Below are 18433 nucleotides of genomic sequence, written 5' to 3'. Positions count from 1 at the left end.
AGTGTGTTGATGCACTTTATATGTCTTAAAGGGGGGTTCCACTGTATATCTAGTGTGTTGGTGCACTTTATATGTCTTAAAGGGGGGTTCCACTGTATATCTAGTGTGTTGGTGCACTGTATATGTCTTAAAGGGGGTTCCACTGTATATCTAGTGTGTTGATGCACTTTATATGTCTTAAAGGGGGGTTCCACTGTATATCTAGTGTGTTGGTGCACTTTATATGTCTTAAAGGGGGGTTCCACTGTATATCTAGTGTGTTGGTGCACTGTATATGTCTTAAAGGGGGGTTCCACTGTATATCTAGTGTGTTGGTGCACTTTATATGTCTTAAAGGGGGGTTCCACTGTATATCTAGTGTGTTGATGCACTTTATATGTCTTAAAGGGGGGTTCCACTGTATATCTAGTGTGTTGATGCACTTTATATGTCTTAAAGGGGGGTTCCACTGTATATCTAGTGTGTTGGTGCACTTTATATGTCTTAAAGGGGGGTTCCACTGTATATCTAGTGTGTTGATGCACTTTATATGTCTTAAAGGGGGGTTCCACTGTATATCTAGTGTGTTGATGCACTTTATATGTCTTAAAGGGGGGTTCCACCGTATATCTAGTGTGTTGATGCACTTTATATGTCTTAAAGGGGGGTTCCACTGTATATCTAGTGTGTTGGTGCACTTTATATGTCTTAAAGGGGGTTCCACCGTATATCTAGTGTGTTGATGCACTTTATATGTCTTAAAGGGGGGTTCCACTGTATATCTAGTGTGTTGATGCACTGTATTTGTCTTAAAGGGGGTTCCACTGTATATCTAGTGTGTTGATGCACTTTATATGTCTTAAAGGGGGGTTCCACTGTATATCTAGTGTGTTGGTGCACTTTATATGTCTTAAAGGGGGTTCCACCGTATATCTAGTGTGTTGGTGCACTTTATATGTCTTAAAGGGGGGTTCCACTGTATATCTAGTGTGTTGGTGCACTTTATATGTCTTAAAGGGGGTTCCACCGTATATCTAGTGTGTTGATGCACTGTATTTGTCTTAAAGGGGGTTCCACTGTATATCTAGTGTGTTGGTGCACTTTATATGTCTTAAAGGGGGGTTCCACTGTATATCTAGTGTGTTGGTGCACTTTATATGTCTTAAAGGGGGTTCCACTGTATATCTAGTGTGTTGGTGCACTGTATATGTCTTAAAGGGGGGTTCCACCGTATATCTAGTGTGTTGATGCACTTTATATGTCTTAAAGGGGGGTTCCACTGTATATCTAGTGTGTTGATGCACTTTATATGTCTTAAAGGGGGGTTCCACTGTATATCTAGTGTGTTGATGCACTTTATATGTCTTAAAGGGGGGTTCCACTGTATATCTAGTGTGTTGATGCACTGTATTTGTCTTAAAGGGGGGTTCCACTGTATATCTAGTGTGTTGATGCACTTTATATGTCTTAAAGGGGGGTTCCACTGTATATCTAGTGTGTTGATGCACTTTATATGTCTTAAAGGGGGTTCCACTGTATATCTAGTGTGTTGGTGCACTTTATATGTCTTAAAGGGGGGTTCCACTGTATATCTAGTGTGTTGATGCACTTTATATGTCTTAAAGGGGGGTTCCACTGTATATCTAGTGTGTTGGTGCACTTTATATGTCTTAAAGGGGGTTCCACTGTATATCTAGTGTGTTGATGCACTTTATATGTCTTAAAGGGGGGTTCCACTGTATATCTAGTGTGTTGGTGCACTTTATATGTCTTAAAGGGGGTTCCACTGTATATCTAGTGTGTTGGTGCACTGTATATGTCTTAAAGGGGGTTCCACTGTATATCTAGTGTGTTGATGCACTGTATATGTCTTAAAGGGGGTTCCACTGTATATCTAGTGTGTTGGTGCACTTTATATGTCTTAAAGGGGGGTTCCACTGTATATCTAGTGTGTTGATGCACTTTATATGTCTTAAAAGGGGGGTTCCACTGTATATCTAGTGTGTTGGTGCACTTTATATGTCTTAAAGGGGGGTTCCACTGTATATCTAGTGTGTTGGTGCACTTTATATGTCTTAAAGGGGGGTTCCACTGTATATCTAGTGTGTTGATGCACTTTATATGTCTTAAAGGGGGGTTCCACTGTATATCTAGTGTGTTGGTGCACTTTATATGTCTTAAAGGGGGGTTCCACTGTATATCCAGTGTGTTGATGCACTTTATATGTCTTAAAGGGGGGTTCCACTGTATATCTCAAGTCAAGTCAAGTCAAGTTTTATTCCGATAAAACCCCGTGAGGGTACATGGAAAATTAAAAAACACAATAAAAACACATTTCATTCAACACCAAATAAAAGGAACTAAAACAAAAAGAAATCAGGCTATGTACAGAAAAGGGAGTTGAGGGGTGAGGGAGAGCAAAAACAATACAAGAAACAATTCAACAATAATAATAATAAATAATAATAATAATAATAATAATAATAATAATAATAATAATAATAATAATAATAATAATAAAACACACAAAGTAATTACATACATTTCTTTACTATGGGAAATGGGGAGAAGGGGGAGGGGGGGGGGGTGATGGGTGAGTTAACATAAGGACAAAAATACTATTACAAACAACACAAAACAGATAACGGAGTATAAAGCTAAAAGAGAATTAAATTTTACTCGCTTCTCAAACAGTCCATGACAAGTGTCATGAACTTTGCGAGTTTTAGCAATAAACTCTTTTTTGTAGTGGAAAAAAGCTCTCTGAATTTAACTGAATTGGGGCGGGCATAATAATAGCACCGTAACAACTGTTTTCTATAATTGGTAAAAAAAGGACATACAAAAATATAATGGAACTCGTCCCCAAGGTCACCTGATGAACATTTGTGACAGATTCTGTCTTGTCTGGGAATACTAAGAGTCCTACCTTTTTGTATAGGCAATTTATGATTCAGTGTTCTAAATTTTAAAACAGCGTTTGCTAAATTAACCGGCAGGATGGACAAGTACTTTTCAAACTCAAAATTCTCTTTATACATTCTATAATTATAATAAAACTCATTGTTATTTATTTCTGAATGCCAGGTTTGGACAAATTGGTCTTGTAGCCTATTTTTCATCAGTGCTTTGAAAGTATTAAAATAACCACCATCCGTTACATTATCGATAGTTTCTAGTGTGTTGGTGCACTTTATATGTCTTAAAGGGGGGTTCCACCGTATATCTAGTGTGTTGGTGCACTTTATATGTCTTAAAGGGGGGTTCCTCTGTATATCTAGTGTGTTGATGCACTGTATTTGTCTTAAAGGGGGTTCCACTGTATATCTAGTGTGTTGATGCACTTTATATGTCTTAAAGGGGGGTTCCACTGTATATCTAGTGTGTTGGTGCACTTTATATGTCTTAAAGGGGGGTTCCACTGTATATCTAGTGTGTTGGTGCACTTTATATGTCTTAAAGGGGGGTTCCACTGTATATCTAGTGTGTTGGTGCACTTTATATGTTGATTTTTGTGCATGTGTCCAAATTGAGGCATGGTCTTATTCCATGTAAAAGCCTTGCCAGATCTTAGATGGTTAGCCAAACCGTTATCAGGAGAAGGAGTGTGCGGGAAAGACAGACGAAAGATCTAGATCTAATTGTAAAAATCAGTATGACAGTGACTGTTTTAACAATGTACAGTGACCTGGACACCACAGTGGAATGGCAGACAAAGGGACCTTTCACTATTGAGCCGTCAGATGCCTTCATCAAGTTCCGTGCTTCTTTCCAGTTCACTGCTACCTTCAGACCTGAGGTAAGATCTTTGACCATTCATGACGTACTTCCTTCTGAGAGTACAGTTCACTGCTACCTTCAGACCTGAGGTAAGATCTTTGACCATTCATGACGTACTTCCTTCTGAGAGTACAGTTCACTGCTACCTTCAGACCTGAGGTAAGATCTTTGACCATTCATGACGTACTTCCTTCTGTGAGTACAGTTAAAAATACTTGCTTGTGTGGAAGAGAAAGGGTATAGGAGAATGGAGATGGAGAGGGAGTGGGGGAGAGAGAGTGGGGGAGAGAGAGTGGGGGAGAGAGAGTGGGGGAGAGAGAGTGGGGGAGAGAGTGGAGGAGAGAGAGAATGGAGATGGAGAGAGAGTGGGGGAGAGAGAATGGGGGAGAGAGAGTGGGGGAGAGAGAGTGGGGGAGAGAGAGTGGGGGAGAGAGAGTGGGGGAGAGAGTGGGGGAGAGAGAGTGGGGGAGAGAGAGTGGGGGAGAGAGAATGGGGGAGAGAGAGTGGGGGAGAGAGAGTGGGGGAGAGAGAATGGGGGAGAGAGAGTGGGGGAGAGAGAATGGGGGAGAGAGAGTGGGGGAGAGAGAATGGAGATGGAGAGAGAGTGGGGGAGAGAGAGTGGGGGAGAGAGAGTGGGGGAGAGAGAATGGGGGAGAGAGAGTGGGGGAGAGAGAATGGAGATGGAGAGAGAGTGGGGGAGAGAGAGTGGGGGAGAGAGAGTGGGGGAGAGAGAATGGAGATGGAGAGTGGGGGAGAGAGAGTGGGGGAGAGAGAGTGAGGGAGAGAGAGTGGGGGAGAGAGAATGGGGGAGAGAGAGTGGGGGAGAGAGAATGGGGGAGAGAGAGTGGGGGAGAGAGAGTAGGGGAGAGAGAATGGGGGAGAGAGAGTGGGTGGAGAGAGAGTGGGGGAGAGAGAGTGGGGGAGAGAGAATGGGGGAGAGAGAGTGGGGGAGAGAGAATGGGGGAGAGTGGGGGAGAGAGAGTGGGGGAGAGAGAGTGGGGGAGAGAGAATGGAGATGGAGAGAGAGTGGGGGAGAGAGAGTGGGGGAGAGAGAGTGGGGGAGAGAGAATGGGGGAGAGAGAGTGGGGGAGAGAGAATGGAGATGGAGAGAGAGTGGGGGAGAGAGAATGGAGATGGAGAGAGAGTGGGGGAGAGAGAGTGGGGGAGAGAGAGTGAGGGAGAGAGAGTGGGGGAGAGAGAATGGGGGAGAGAGAGTGGGGGAGAGAGAATGGGGGAGAGAGAGTGGGGGAGAGAGAGTAGGGGAGAGAGAGTGGGGGAGAGAGAGTGGGGGAGAGAGAATGGAGATGGAGAGAGAGTGGGGGAGAGAGAGTGGGGGAGAGAGAGTGGGGGAGAGAGAGTAGGGGAGAGAGAGTGGGGGAGAGAGAGTGGGGGAGAGAGAATGGAGATGGAGAGAGAGTGGGGGAGAGAGAGTGGGGGAGAGAGAGTGGGGGAGATAGAATGGGGGAGAGAGAGAGTGGGGGAGAGAGAGTGGGGGAGAGAGAATGGAGATGGAGAGAGAGTGGGGGAGAGAGAGTGGGGGAGAGAGAGTGGGGGAGAGAGAATGGGGGAGAGAGAGTGGGGGAGAGAGAATGGAGATGGAGAGTGGGGGAGAGAGAATGGAGATGGAGAGAGAGTGGGGGAGAGAGAGTGGGGGAGAGAGAGTGGGGGAGAGAGAATGGGGGAGAGAGAGTGGGGGAGAGAGAATGGAGATGGAGAGTGGGGGAGAGAGAATGGAGATGGAGAGAGAGTGGGGAGAGAGAGTGGGGGAGAGAGAGTTGGGGAGAGAGAATGGGGGAGAGAGAGTGGGGGAAGAGAGAGTTGGGGAGAGAGAGTGGGGGAGAGAGAGAGGGGGAGAGAGAATGGAGATGGAGAGAAAGTGGGGGAGAGAGAGTGGGGGAGAGAGAGTTGGGGAGAGAGAATGGGGGAGAGAGAGTGGGGGAAGAGAGAGTGGGGGAGAGAGAGTGGGGGAGAGAGAGTGGAGATGGAGAGAGAGTGGGGGAGAGAGAGTGGGGGAGAGAGAATGGGGGAGAGAGAGTGGGGGAGAGAAGTCTGAAGTCTGAAGTCTGAATATTTTAATGAGTAGGCCTTGGGCCCTTTTCATGGAGATGAGCACATCTCAAGCAACAGCATACAAATGCACATATTGAACAAAAACAAGAACATCCTACTTGTATCGCCCTGTTTCGTTTACGGATTATGGATTACGAATGGAAAGCGCCTTCATGACAAATGTAGAAAAACGTAGCAATAGCGGCTTACTAGTGTTTGAAAACAGCATGGTTAATTTAAACAATGATGGGATTCTAGTGTATTTTCGTGGAATATAATATTCTCTTAACTCAGCATATTTAGGGCATACTAAAACAAAGTGGACTTCATCTTCAACACTGCTACAACAAAATGGACAAGATAAATCAGCGGAGGTTGCATTTAAATTAAAGCGAAATCGATGCACTTTCAGAGGAGATACTCCCAATCTAAGTCTAATCAGAAGATTTCTAGCTTTAATATGTTTCAAATCACTTAAATAGTTGGATAATCTTAGGGTTGATTTGAAGGTTCTGTACAGAGAGAAACGTTCACTTCCTTGTACATTTTCAAGCCAGGTTTGCTTGTAGGATGAAATAAGTGTTTCTTTAAATGCTGTTAGGAACGCCCTCTCATCGCCAACACCTTGGTTTTCCCATACTTCATCAAAACCGTACATGTACAGAGTGTAACAGATCGAGGAGGCCCATGTTTTCTTATTTTGTTCATGGAGATATTTCAGCATTTTATACGCCTTGAGAGTGGGGGAGAGAGAGTGGGGGAGAGAGAATGGAGATGGAGAGAGAGTGGGGGAGAGAGAATGGAGATGGAGAGAGAGTGGGGGAGAGAGAGTGGGGGAGAGAGAGTGGGGGAGAGAGAGTGGGGGAGAGAGAATGGAGATGGAGAGAGAGTGGGGGAGAGAGAATGGAGATGGAGAGAGAGTGGGGGAGAGAGAGTGGGGGAGAGAGAGTGGGGGAGAGAGAGTGGGGGAGAGAGAATGGAGATGGAGAGAGAGTGGGGGAGAGAGAGTGGGGGAGAGAGAGTGGGGGAGAGAGAGTGGGGGAGAGAGAATGGGGGAGAGAGAGTGGGGGAGAGAGAATGGGGGAGAGAGAATGGAGATGGAGAGAGAGTGGGGGAGAGAGAGTGGGGGAGAGAGAGTAGGGGAGAGAGAATGGAGATGGAGAGAGAGTGGGGGAGAGAGAGTGGAGGAGAGAGAGTGGGGGAGAGAGAATGGGGGAGAGAGAGTGGGGGAGAGAGAATGGGGGAGAGAGAATGGAGATGGAGAGAGAGTGGGGGAGAGAGAATGGGGGAGAGAGAGTGGGGGAGAGAGAATGGGGGAGAGAGAATGGGGGAGAGAGAATGGAGATGGAGAGAGAGTGGGGGAGAGAGAGTGGGGGAGAGAGAGTGGGGGAGAGAGAATGGGGGAGAGAGAGTGGGGGAGAGAGAATGGGGGAGAGAGAATGGAGATGGAGAGAGAGTGGGGGAGAGAGAGTGAGAGAGAGAGGGTGGGGGAGAGAGGGTGGGGGAGAGAGAATGGAGATGGGGAGAGAGTGGGGGAGAGAGAGTGGGGGAGAGAGAGTGGGGGAGAGAGAGTGGGGGAGAGAGAGTGGGGGAGAGAGAATGGGGGAGAGAGAGTGGGGGAGAGAGAATGGAGATGGAGAGAGAGTGGGGGAGAGAGAGTGGGGGAGAGAGAATGGAGATGGAGAGAGAGTGGGCGAGAGAGAGTGGGGGAGAGAGAATGGGGGAGAGAGAGTGGGGGAGAGAGAGTGGGGGAGAGAGAGTGGGGGAGAGAGAGTGGGGGATGGAGATGGAGAGAGAGTGGGGGAGAGAGAATGGAGATGGAGAGAGAGTGGGGGAGAGAGAGTGGGGGAGAGAGAGTGGGGGAGAGAGAGTGGGGGAGAGAGAGTGGGGGAGAGAGAGTGGGGGAGAGAGAGTGGGGGAGAGAGAATGGAGATGGAGAGAGAATGGAGATGGAGAGAGAGTGGGGGAGAGAGAATGGAGATGGAGAGAGAGTGGGGGAGAGAGAGTGGGGGAGAGAGAGTGGGGGAGAGAGAGTGGGGGAGAGAGAATGGAGATGGAGAGAGAGTGGGGGAGAGAGAATGGAGATGGAGAGAGAGAATGGGGGAGAGAGAGTGGGGGAGAGAGAGTGGGGGAGAGAGAGTGGGGGAGAGAGAGTGGGGGAGAGAGAATGGGGGAGAGAGAATGGAGATGGAGAGAGAGTGGGGGAGAGAGAATGGAGATGGAGAGAGAGTGGGGGAGAGAGAGTGGGGGAGAGAGAATGGGGGAGAGAGAGTGGGGGAGAGAGAATGGAGATGGAGAGAGAGTGGGGGAGAGAGAGTGGGGGAGAGAGAGTGGGGGAGAGAGAATGGAGATGGAGAGAGAGTGGGGGAGAGAGAGTGGGGCAGAGAGAGTGGGGGAGAGAGAATGGAGATGGAGAGAGAGTGGGGGAGAGAGAGTGGGGGAGAGAGAGTGGGGGAGAGAGAGTGGGGGAGAGAGAATGGAGATGGAGAGAGAGTGGGGGAGAGAGAGTGGGGGAGAGAGAGTGGGGGAGAGAGAGTGGGGGAGAGAGAGTGGGGGAGAGAGAGTGGGGGAGAGAGAATTGAGATGGAGAGAGAGTGGGGGAGAGAGAGTGGAGATGGAGAGAGAGTGGGGGAGAGAGAGTGGGGGAGAGAGAATGGAGATGGAGAGAAAGTGGGGGAGAGAGAATGGAGATGGAGAGAGAGTGGGGGAGAGAGAGTGGGGGAGAGAGAATGGGGGAGAGAGAGTGGGGGAGAGAGAATGGGGGAGAGAGAGTGGGGGAGAGAGAGTGGGGGAGAGAGAGTGGGGGAGAGAGAATGGAGATGGAGAGAGAGTGGGGGAGAGAGAGTGGGGGAGAGAGAGTGGGGGAGAGAGAGTGGGGGAGAGAGAGTGGGGGAGAGAGAATGGGGATGGAGAGAGAATGGGGGAGAGAGAGTGGGGGAGAGAGAGTGGGGGAGAGAGAGTGGGGGAGAGAGAATGGAGATGGAGAGAGAGTGGGGGAGAGAGAATGGGGGAGAGAGAGTGGGGGAGAGAGAGTGGGGGAGAGAGAGTGGGGGAGAGAGAATGGAGATGGAGAGAGAGTGGGGAGAGAGAGTGGGGGAGAGAGAGTGGGGGAGAGAGAGTGGGGGAGAGAGAGTGGGGGAGAGAGAGTGGGGGAAAGAGAGTGGGGGAGAGAGAGTGGGGGAGAGAGAGTGGGGGAGAGAGAGTGGGGGAGAGAGAATGGGGGAGAGAGAATGGAGATGGAGAGAGAGTGGGGGAGAGAGAATGGGGGAGAGAGAGTGGGGGAGAGAGAGTGGGGGAGAGAGAATGGGGGAGAGAGAGTGGGGGAGAGAGAGTGGGGGAGAGTGTGTGTGCGTGAATGCTTGCGTGCGTGGATACCCTTACCGAAATCTAGTATACCACAAATGTGCTACATGTAGCGCATAATTAGTACACTGTTTAGTACGTATTTGGTACATGCTACAAATGTGCCAAATTGGAACCATGGACTTATATGTCTGTGTGTGTGTGCATATGTGGGATCTGTTGTCATTAATCAATCAATCAATCAATGAGTCTTATATCGCGCATATTCTGTGGGTACAGTTCTAGGCGCTCTGCAGTGATGCCGTGTGAGATGAAATTTTATACGGCCAGTAGATTGCAGCCATTTCGGCGCATATTTACCTTTCACGGCCTATTATTCCAAGTCACACGGGTATAGGTAGACAATTATTAACTGTGCCTAAGCAATTTTGCCAGGAAAGACCCTTTTGTCAATCGTGGGATCTTTAACGTGCACACCCAATGTAGTGTACACGGGGGGAGGTTCGGACACCAAAGAGAGTCTGCACACAAAGTTGACTCTGTGAAATAAATTTCCGCCGAACCTGGGATCGAACTCACGCTGACAGCGGCCAAATGAATACAAATCCAGCGCGCTACCAACTGAGCTATATCCCCGCCCTGCCTGCTTCTTCTCCATTGAGCATCAACATTATTGGAACATTTGTCTCTTACAGATAGCCACAGTGTATGAGCTGGATGCAGTGTGTCGCTTTGACATGGAGAAGAAGCAGGCTGTCACGGTCACCATGAAGGGGATCGGTGAGTCTTAATCACAGTTTTAAGAGTAATACAAGAGCAACTTTTTCAGTGGCGTTTCAAGTTGGTGTATGTTACCTTGGTTGAAGTTCTACTTGTTTAGAAAAAGGTAGAATGCCCTACATGTTCTTTATTTCTTTCATACTTTTCACTTTTACAATCATTTCTTGCTGCTTGCCATTCACTGACCAAGCTTTTACAAAATAAAATGTTTGCCCTGTGAACGGTAAATAAAGTTGGCCAAAAAATTATTGCAACAAATTTCAAACCCAAATTAAAGCATTAATTCCTGTGTCATTTAATTAAAACTGTATATGCGAGAGATCGAAGGCCGTTCACTTAACCTTCAGGATAACCTTTTGGATTAAATATTTCTTTTACAGGGATCACGTGACTGCCGCTCAAGTAAGGGTACCCTCAAAATCGACCAGACAATAACGGAAGAGCCGAATGAAAAATCGACAAAAAATCACAATAGGCAAAACTTTGCAACTTTGACATACGAGAAGAAAGTCAAACCAATTATCTACCCTGAACAGATTATTTTGTTTTGCTACCTTGTGTATTTCGCGTGCTATGCTATTCCTACTTATGCAGGTGTCGATCGCAAGAGCGGTCAAAACCGGAACGTTTTACGTCAATTTTTATGGGTATCATGTCAAAAAGCGCTACATTTTAGCAATGACTTGGTGGATTGCTTTGAAACTTTCAGAATATTTTACCAACATACTAGATATACTTCGTGCGAAAGTTTGGATCGTTAAGGTTATTTATCCAGATGTGACGCAATGTTTCGGAAAATGTTGTTTAACTTGTCATAGGATTATTCACTTGTATCCAAAAAATTCATGACTTTGCATATCTACAGATAAATGATTGATACAGATTCTGTCTAAGTTTCATTTGTGTGTAGCTGCTGGCGTTAATTTGCTAGTCATGCAAACACATGAGGAAAAAATGAAACGTTCACGCTGTTTCGCGCTTACAGCTGTTATCGCTGCGTGCCTCTTAAAACATGCTACGGTCACGCTTGGCTGGGCATCGCTGTGGCACCAGAATCATCGCTTAAATATGTAGCGTGTTTACTGGTCCAGCAAATTTGCGTCAGTGCTTACACGCACATAAAACTTTAGCAGTGTGTGTATCAATCATTTTTCTAAAGACATGCAAAGTCATAATTTTTTTGGACCCAAGGGAACAATCCTATGACGAGACTAAAAACTTCTTTCGAAAAATTGCATAACATTTTAACAAACACCTGTAACAATCCATCATTTCGTTCGAAGTATCTCTAGTATGTTGGTAAAATATTCTGAAAGTTTCAAAGCAATCCACCAAGTCATTGCTAAAGTGCATACTTTTTTGTCATGATACCCCTAAAAAATGACGCAAAAAGTCCCGTTTTTGACCGCTCTTGCGATCGACACCTGCATCGGTAGGAATAGCATGGCACGCGAAATACGCAAGGTAGCAAAACAAAACAATCTGTTCAGGGTAGATAATTGGTTTGACTTTCTTCTCGTATGTCAAAGTTGCAAAGTTTTGCCTATTGTGATTTTTTGTCGATTTTTCATTCGGCTCTTCCGTTTTTGTCTGGTCGATTTTGAGGGTACCCTTACTTGAGCGGCGGTCACGTGATCCCTGTAAAAGAAATATTTGATCCAAATGGTGATCCTGAAGGTTAAGTAAACGGCCTTCTCTGGCATATAAAGTGTTAATAAAATGACACGGGGATTAACACTATTGTGACTAGCATTGCCACGGCGTTAACGTCCTGCCTGCCCAAGCTTGCCACCAAGAAACTTCCAAAAAAAACAGTAACTGTAAAGAAATCTGTCTAGCAAGCTTGAATTAAGTCCAATCACCACCACATTTTGTGTACTAATTAAAAAATGGATGCCCAGTTCAGTCGTGCTATTTATAAGTTTGTCACGCAATTTGTTTTAGCAAAGGGGGGGTGAAAGGGGGATAATTTGTGTTTTTTTACGTTTTTTTGTGTGTGTTTTCTTTTCCACTGCTTTTTTAAAAGTTATTTTTTAACAGAAAGTATCATAAATAATGTTATAACCAAACAAGGTGTAAAACACATGAATTAGCTGAAATATTGTTAACATTCTACACAGAAATAAGGAGACAGTACAAAGAAAAAAACAAGCAAATCCCGCATTCACTCACAGCATCCTGACTCAAATGAAACAAAACTGTGACACTCACCAAATGATGTCTAGGTAATCCATATTGAATATAAGTCACATTTTCACAACAAAGTCCCAACTGTACACCTATGAACATTTCCAAAAGGATTAGGAGGCTCCAGCCATCCATTGTTATCAGTGCTGCCACGCCCCCTTGCAAACTACACGATCAAGATCCATGCAGTACCACCCTACCACGTGTAGTTTGCCGACTCATACTAGCAACAACAGGACTGTTTCTTCCTCAATATCACTGCTATTATCGCTTTCTTGAGGCGAAAACAACACGTCGGAATCATGATCTACAGGATCCTCAAGATCCAACATCCGGAGAATCTCCTCCCGTGACAAGGCTCGCCTTCGATTCATTTTTTTTTGTTCGAAAAAACCACGCAAATCTGCACTAATTTGATGAGGGCGGAAAAGGAAGTCACGTGTATCAAGAGAAACAACTCAATTTATTGCAAGCTTCAAAAACCGGGAAGCAATCACGAGTCGTGTACCTTGTATGTCTGTTACTCAAATAGTCACATCCCGTCCATGGGCGTGTCAGCGCTGTTACTAATTTAGTCACCTCCCGTCGCGAAAGTGTTAATGCTTTAATTTGGGTTTGAAATTTGTTGCAATAATTTTTTGGCCAAGTTTACATCTGTGATAATCTGATTTTGATCAATTTTAGGTAAATACCCTCACTTGCTGGTGTCGACCAATGGCAAGCCTTCTAGCAACTTGGCACGTGACGACCTTGAGGCAGTGATCAACTTTGGCCCCATGCCTGTCGGATCCAAGAACACAAAATGGGTGGAGCTGCACAATCTCTCACCAGTATGTACATTTGTTTATACCAGTAGTAAAATAAACCCTCATGAAAATCTCCAGACTTTCAGCTGAGATTGGATTTCCTTGTGAGCTCCAGAGGTACAATTTCCTTGTGAGCTCCAGAGGTACAATTTCCTTGTGAGCTCCAGAGGTACAATTTCCTTGTGAGCTCCAGAGGTACAATTTCCTTGTGAGCTCCAGAGGTACAATTTTAGGGCAGTTTTGTGATTCATGCCCATACTTTTTACATTTAGTCAAGTTGTGACTAAATGTTTTAACATAGAGGGGGGAATCGAGACGAGGGTCGTGGTGTATGTGTGTGTGTCTGTCTGTCTGTCTGTCTGTCTGTCTGTCTGTGTGTGTGTGTAGAGCGATTCAGACTAAACTACTGGGCCGATCTTTATGAAATTTGACATGAGAGTTCCTGGGTATGATATCCCCGGACGTTTTTTTTCATTTTTTCGATAAATACCTTTGATGACGTCATATCCGGCTTTTTGTAAAAGTTGAGGCGGCACTGTCACACCCTCATTTTTCAATCAAATTGATTGAAATTTTGGCAAAGCAATCTTCGACGAAGCCCGGGGTTTGGTATTGCATTTCAGCTTGGTGGCTTAAAAACTAATGAGTGAGTTTGGTCATTAAAAATGGGAAACTTGTAATTAAAATTATTTTTTTATTAAACGATCCAGAAACAATTTCATCTTATTCTTTGTCATTTTCTGATTCCAAAAACATATACATATGTTATATTTGAATTAAAAACAAGCTCTAAAAAATAAAAATATAAAAATTATGATCAAAATTAAATTTCTGAAATCGTTTTAAAAACTATTTCATCTTATTCCTTGTCGGTTCCTGATTCCAAAAACATATAGATATGATATGTTTGGATTAAAAACACGCTCAGAAAGTTAAAACGAAGAGAGGTACAGTAAAGCGTGCTATGAAGCACAGCGCAATCGCTACCGCGCCAAACAGGCTCGTCACTTTCACTGCCTTTTGCACTAGCGGCGGACTACGTTCAGTTTCATTCTGTGAGTTCCACAGCTTGACTAAATGTAGTAATTTCGCCTTACGCGACTTGTTTTATTATCATGGAGTCATGGGTCACTTTCAGAGTTATTTTTGAATACTGTCTGAAATATTTGTTGTGTGTAATTGTGAGAGTGAAAATGGATAGAGAGGGAGGGGGAGACTGTCTGTGTGTGAGAGACAAAAAAGGGTGTGTGTGGGCATGTGCATGCTGGCTATGAATTTAAACTACTGTATGCTTTTTCACTGTTTCATGTTTCATGTCTGTGCGTTGTTGTCAAACCTACAATGTTCTGTTCTTTATCTTCCTCAGGTGCGAGCTCCATTCCGTGTACAGCATGCAGGTGGCATCAACTACATAGACAGAGTGTTTGGAATTCCACAACAACATGGCGTTGTGCCCGCCAACTCTGCCATGAGGATTCCTGTGAGTTGAAGTACTTCATTGCGACCTTTTCTAGTGTTTGATTAGCTAACACGGTCCTTGTATGGATGTGTGGTAGTTGCAGTTGTTACAGCAGTAGTTTACTTTTTATTGAGAGTCTCAATGTCTAGACGAAGAACAAGACTTGTATTGAATGTCAATCATGCCAAAATACAGTTATCTCCCCCATCCCAAACACCGTAAAGACCTTTTTAAACAAAGAGAAAATCAGGTCTTAAAAAGAATTGAGTCTTCAGATGGAGGTACCTTTTACACAGGTTATGAAGAGGGGAAGTCTTCAAATCAAGGTACATTTTACACAGGTTATGAAGAGGGGAAGTCTTCAAATCGAGGTACATTTTACACAGGTTATGAAGAGGGGAAGTCTTCAAATCGAGGTACATTTTACACAGGTTATGAAGAGGGGAAGTCTTCAAATCGAGGTACATTTTACACAGGTTATGAAGAGGGGAAGTCTTCAAATCGAGGTACATTTTACACAGGTTATGAAGAGGGGAATTAAGTCTTCAAATCAAGGTACATTTTACACAGGTTATGAAGAGGGGAAGTCTTCAAATCAAGGTACATTTTACACAGGTTATGAAGAGGGGAATTAAGTCTTCAAATCAAGGTACATTTTACACAGGTTATGAAGAGGGGAAGTCTTCAAATCAAGGTACATTTTACACAGGTTATGAAGAGGGGAAGTCTTCAAATCAAGGTACATTTTACACAGGTTATGAAGAGGGGAAGTCTTCAAATCAAGGTACATTTTACACAGGTTATGAAGAGGGGAAGTCTTCAAATCAAGGTACATTTTACACAGGTTATGAAGAGGGGAAGTCTTCAAATCAAGGTACATTTTACACAGGTTATGAAGAGGGGAAGTCTTCAAATCAAGGTACATTTTACACAGGTTATGAAGAGGGGAATTAAGTCTTCAAATCAAGGTACATTTTACACAGGTTATGAAGAGGGGAAGTCTTCAAATCAAGGTACATTTTACACAGGTTATGAAGAGGGGAATTAAGTCTTCAAATCAAGGTACATTTTACACAGGTTATGAAGAGGGGAATTAAGTCTTCAAATCAAGGTACATTTTACACAGGTTATGAAGAGGGGAAGTCTTCAAATCAAGGTACATTTTACACAGGTTATGAAGAGGGGAATTAAGTCTTCAAATCAAGGTACATTTTACACAGGTTATGAAGAGGGGAATTAAGTCTTCAAATCAAGGTACATTTTACACAGGTTATGAAGAGGGGAAGTCTTCAAATCAAGGTACATTTTACACAGGTTATGAAGAGGGGAAGTCTTCAAATCGAGGTACATAATACACAGGTTATGAACAGTTCATTAGATCTGAAAAAGCAAGGTCTTAGAACAGGAAAAGTCTTCAAATCGAGGTACATAATACACAGGTTATGAACAGTTCAAGATCTGAAAAAGCAAGGTCTTAGAACAGGGGAAGTCTTAAATCGGGGTGTCTTAAAAAGAAGGGTTCCGATGTAAGACAATTGTTGAATTTCAGATCACCTTCCACCCTAACACTGTCAACACCACCAGCATTGACTACTTCCACGTGACGGCCATTGGGGACATCAGCAAGAGCGTCATCAAGTGCATGGGGTCCTCCAAGGGTGAGAGTACTCGTCATTATGTTTTATATTGAATGGCGGTGTGATCATTATGTTTTATATTGAATGGCGGTGTCGTCATTATGTTTTATATTGAATGGCGGTGTGATCATTATGTTTTATATTGAATGGCGGTGTGATCATTATGTTTTATATTGAATGGCGGTGTCATCATTATGTTTTATATTGAATGGCGGTGTCATCATTATGTTTTATATTGAATGGCGGTGTCATCATTATGTTTTATATTGAATGGCGGTGTGATCATTATGTTTTATATTGAATGGCGGTGTGATCATTATGTTTTATATTGAATGGCGGTGTGATCATTATGTTTTATATTGAATGGCGGTGTGGGCTGCGTTCTTCTTGAGAAATAGGAATATGTTCATTGCTTGTCTTATGTCTTTCAGCCAACCTCCCCATCCCCGCCACCACTCCAAATATAAAACTCAGTTTAAAAGTGAAATAAGTGAATGGTGGTGGGGTGTATGATAACAGAAGTTGTAGATCTCTCAAAGTTAGTACATTTAAGTGGTCTTTCAAAGTAAGAAGTTTAGTCTGGTTTATGATTTGTAGAAATTGCGTTGGGTCATAGCATGCACTTGTTTAGAAGTGTATGTGAATACCAGACATAAGATGGCCTGAAAATAAGATAAGAAGATAAGAAAATGTTAATGCCCATCATTCAAGATGGCCTGAAAATAAGATAAGAAGATAAGAAAATGTTAATGCCCATCATTCAAGATGGTCTGAAAAAAAGAAAAGAAAAAGTTAATGCCCATAATTCAAGAAGACTGAAGAAGCTGACCAAATAACTCTACCTCTGAAGCTGACAGGATCTTCATGAACGAAATGGCATGATTGTGGCAAAGAGAAAAGTGTATCACTATCTTAATTGCTTTGCTGGAATGCAGGTCCAGTGGTAGAACTGAGTGCCACCAGCATCAACTTCATGCAGATTGACGAGGGACAGACCGCAGCCAGGACTGTGGACATCATCAATAACTCAAACATTGACGCTGTATACCAGGTCAGAATAATAATAATAATAATAATTGAACGTTTATATAGCGCTTCCTCACAGCTCGGAGCATATCGTCGGTGAAATTGTAGGACCCCATCAGTGACTTGGCACAAAGAGTCACTTTCCAGGTCCAACGATTTCACCAACGATATACAATTTATACTCATCAGAAAAACGTATGTCTGGACTGTGCAGGCTAAAGTATTATTTATGTAGAGTGTTATGTTGAGAATGTGTTTTATGGTGTGAAAAAAGGAAGGGTGCAGGGGAAAGGGAATGGAAGTGGGTTGGGAGTGGAGTGGAGTAGAGGTGTGTGTGTGTGGGGGGGGGGGGGTGCAAGGGGAAAGGGAATGGAAGTGGGTTGGGAGTGGAGTGGAGTAGAGGTGTGTGTGTGTGGGGGGGGGGTGCAAGGGGAAAGGGAATGGAAGTGGGTTGGGAGTGGAGTGGAGTAGAGGTGTGTGTGTGTGGGGGGGGGTGCAAGGGGAAAGGGAATGGAAGTGGGTTGGGAGTGGAGTGGAGTAGAGGTGTGTGTGTGTGGGGGGGGGTGCAAGGGGAAAGGGAATGGAAGTGGGTTGGGAGTGGAGTGGAGTAGAGGTGTGTGTGTGTGTGGGGGGTGCAAGGGGAAAGGGAATGGAAGTGGGTTGGGAGTGGAGTGGAGTAGAGGTGTGTGTGTGTGGGGGGGGGGTGCAAGGGGAAAGGGAATGGAAGTGGGTTGGGAGTGGAGTGGAGTAGAGGTGTGTGTGTGGGGGGGGGGGGGGGTGCAAGGGGAAAGGGAATGGAAGTGGGTTGGGAGTGGAGTGGAGTAGAGGTGTGTGTGTGTGGGGGGGGTGCAAGGGGAAAGGGAATGGAAGTGGGTTGGGAGTGGAGTGGAGTAGAGGTGTGTGTGTGTGTGTGGGGGGGGGGTGCAAGGGGAAAGGGAATGGAAGTGGGTTGGGAGTGGAGTGGAGTAGAGGTGTGTGTGTGTGGGGGGGGGGGGGGGGTGCAAGGGGAAAGGGAATGGAAGTGGGTTGGGAGTGGAGTGGAGTAGAGGTGTGTGTGTGTGGGGGGGGGGGGGGTGCAAGGGGAAAGGGAATGGAAGTGGGTTGGGAGTGGAGTGGAGTAGAGGTGTGTGTGTGGGGGGGGGGGGTGCAAGGGGAAAGGGAATGGAAGTGGGTTGGGAGTGGAGTGGAGTAGAGGTGTGTGTGTGTGGGGGGGGGGGTGCAAGGGGAAAGGGAATGGAAGTGGGTTGGGAGTGGAGTGGAGTAGAGGTGTGTGTGTGTGGGGGGGGGGTGCAAGGGGAAAGGGAATGGAAGTGGGTTGGGAGTGGAGTGGAGTAGAGGTGTGTGTGTGTGTGGGGGGGGGGGTGCAAGGGGAAAGGGAATGGAAGTGGGTTGGGAGTGGAGTGGAGTAGAGGTGTGTGTGTGTGGGG

At 45.3% G+C, this 18433-nt stretch overlaps 1 protein-coding gene across 2 annotated transcripts in view; it reads left to right on the top strand.

Annotated features, from left to right (window-relative positions):
* Nucleotides 1-18433, top strand: part of LOC138960415 (cilia- and flagella-associated protein 65-like) — a 131491-nt gene that overhangs the window by 18165 nt on the left and 94893 nt on the right. For both annotated transcript variants that reach the window (XM_070332324.1, XM_070332323.1), the window contains exons 5-10: nt 3664-3778; nt 9807-9891; nt 12763-12908; nt 14251-14364; nt 15893-16001; nt 16916-17031. In XM_070332324.1, coding sequence (XP_070188425.1) covers nt 3664-3778; nt 9807-9891; nt 12763-12908; nt 14251-14364; nt 15893-16001; nt 16916-17031 — 685 coding nt within the window. The remainder of the gene's footprint in view (nt 1-3663; nt 3779-9806; nt 9892-12762; nt 12909-14250; nt 14365-15892; nt 16002-16915; nt 17032-18433) is intronic.

Source organism: Littorina saxatilis, linkage group LG2 (assembly GCF_037325665.1).
Source record: "Littorina saxatilis isolate snail1 linkage group LG2, US_GU_Lsax_2.0, whole genome shotgun sequence".
NCBI lineage: Eukaryota > Metazoa > Mollusca > Gastropoda > Littorinimorpha > Littorinidae > Littorina > Littorina saxatilis.
Note: the sequence above shows the minus strand (reverse complement) of the source record. Positions and strands in the feature narration are given on the sequence as shown.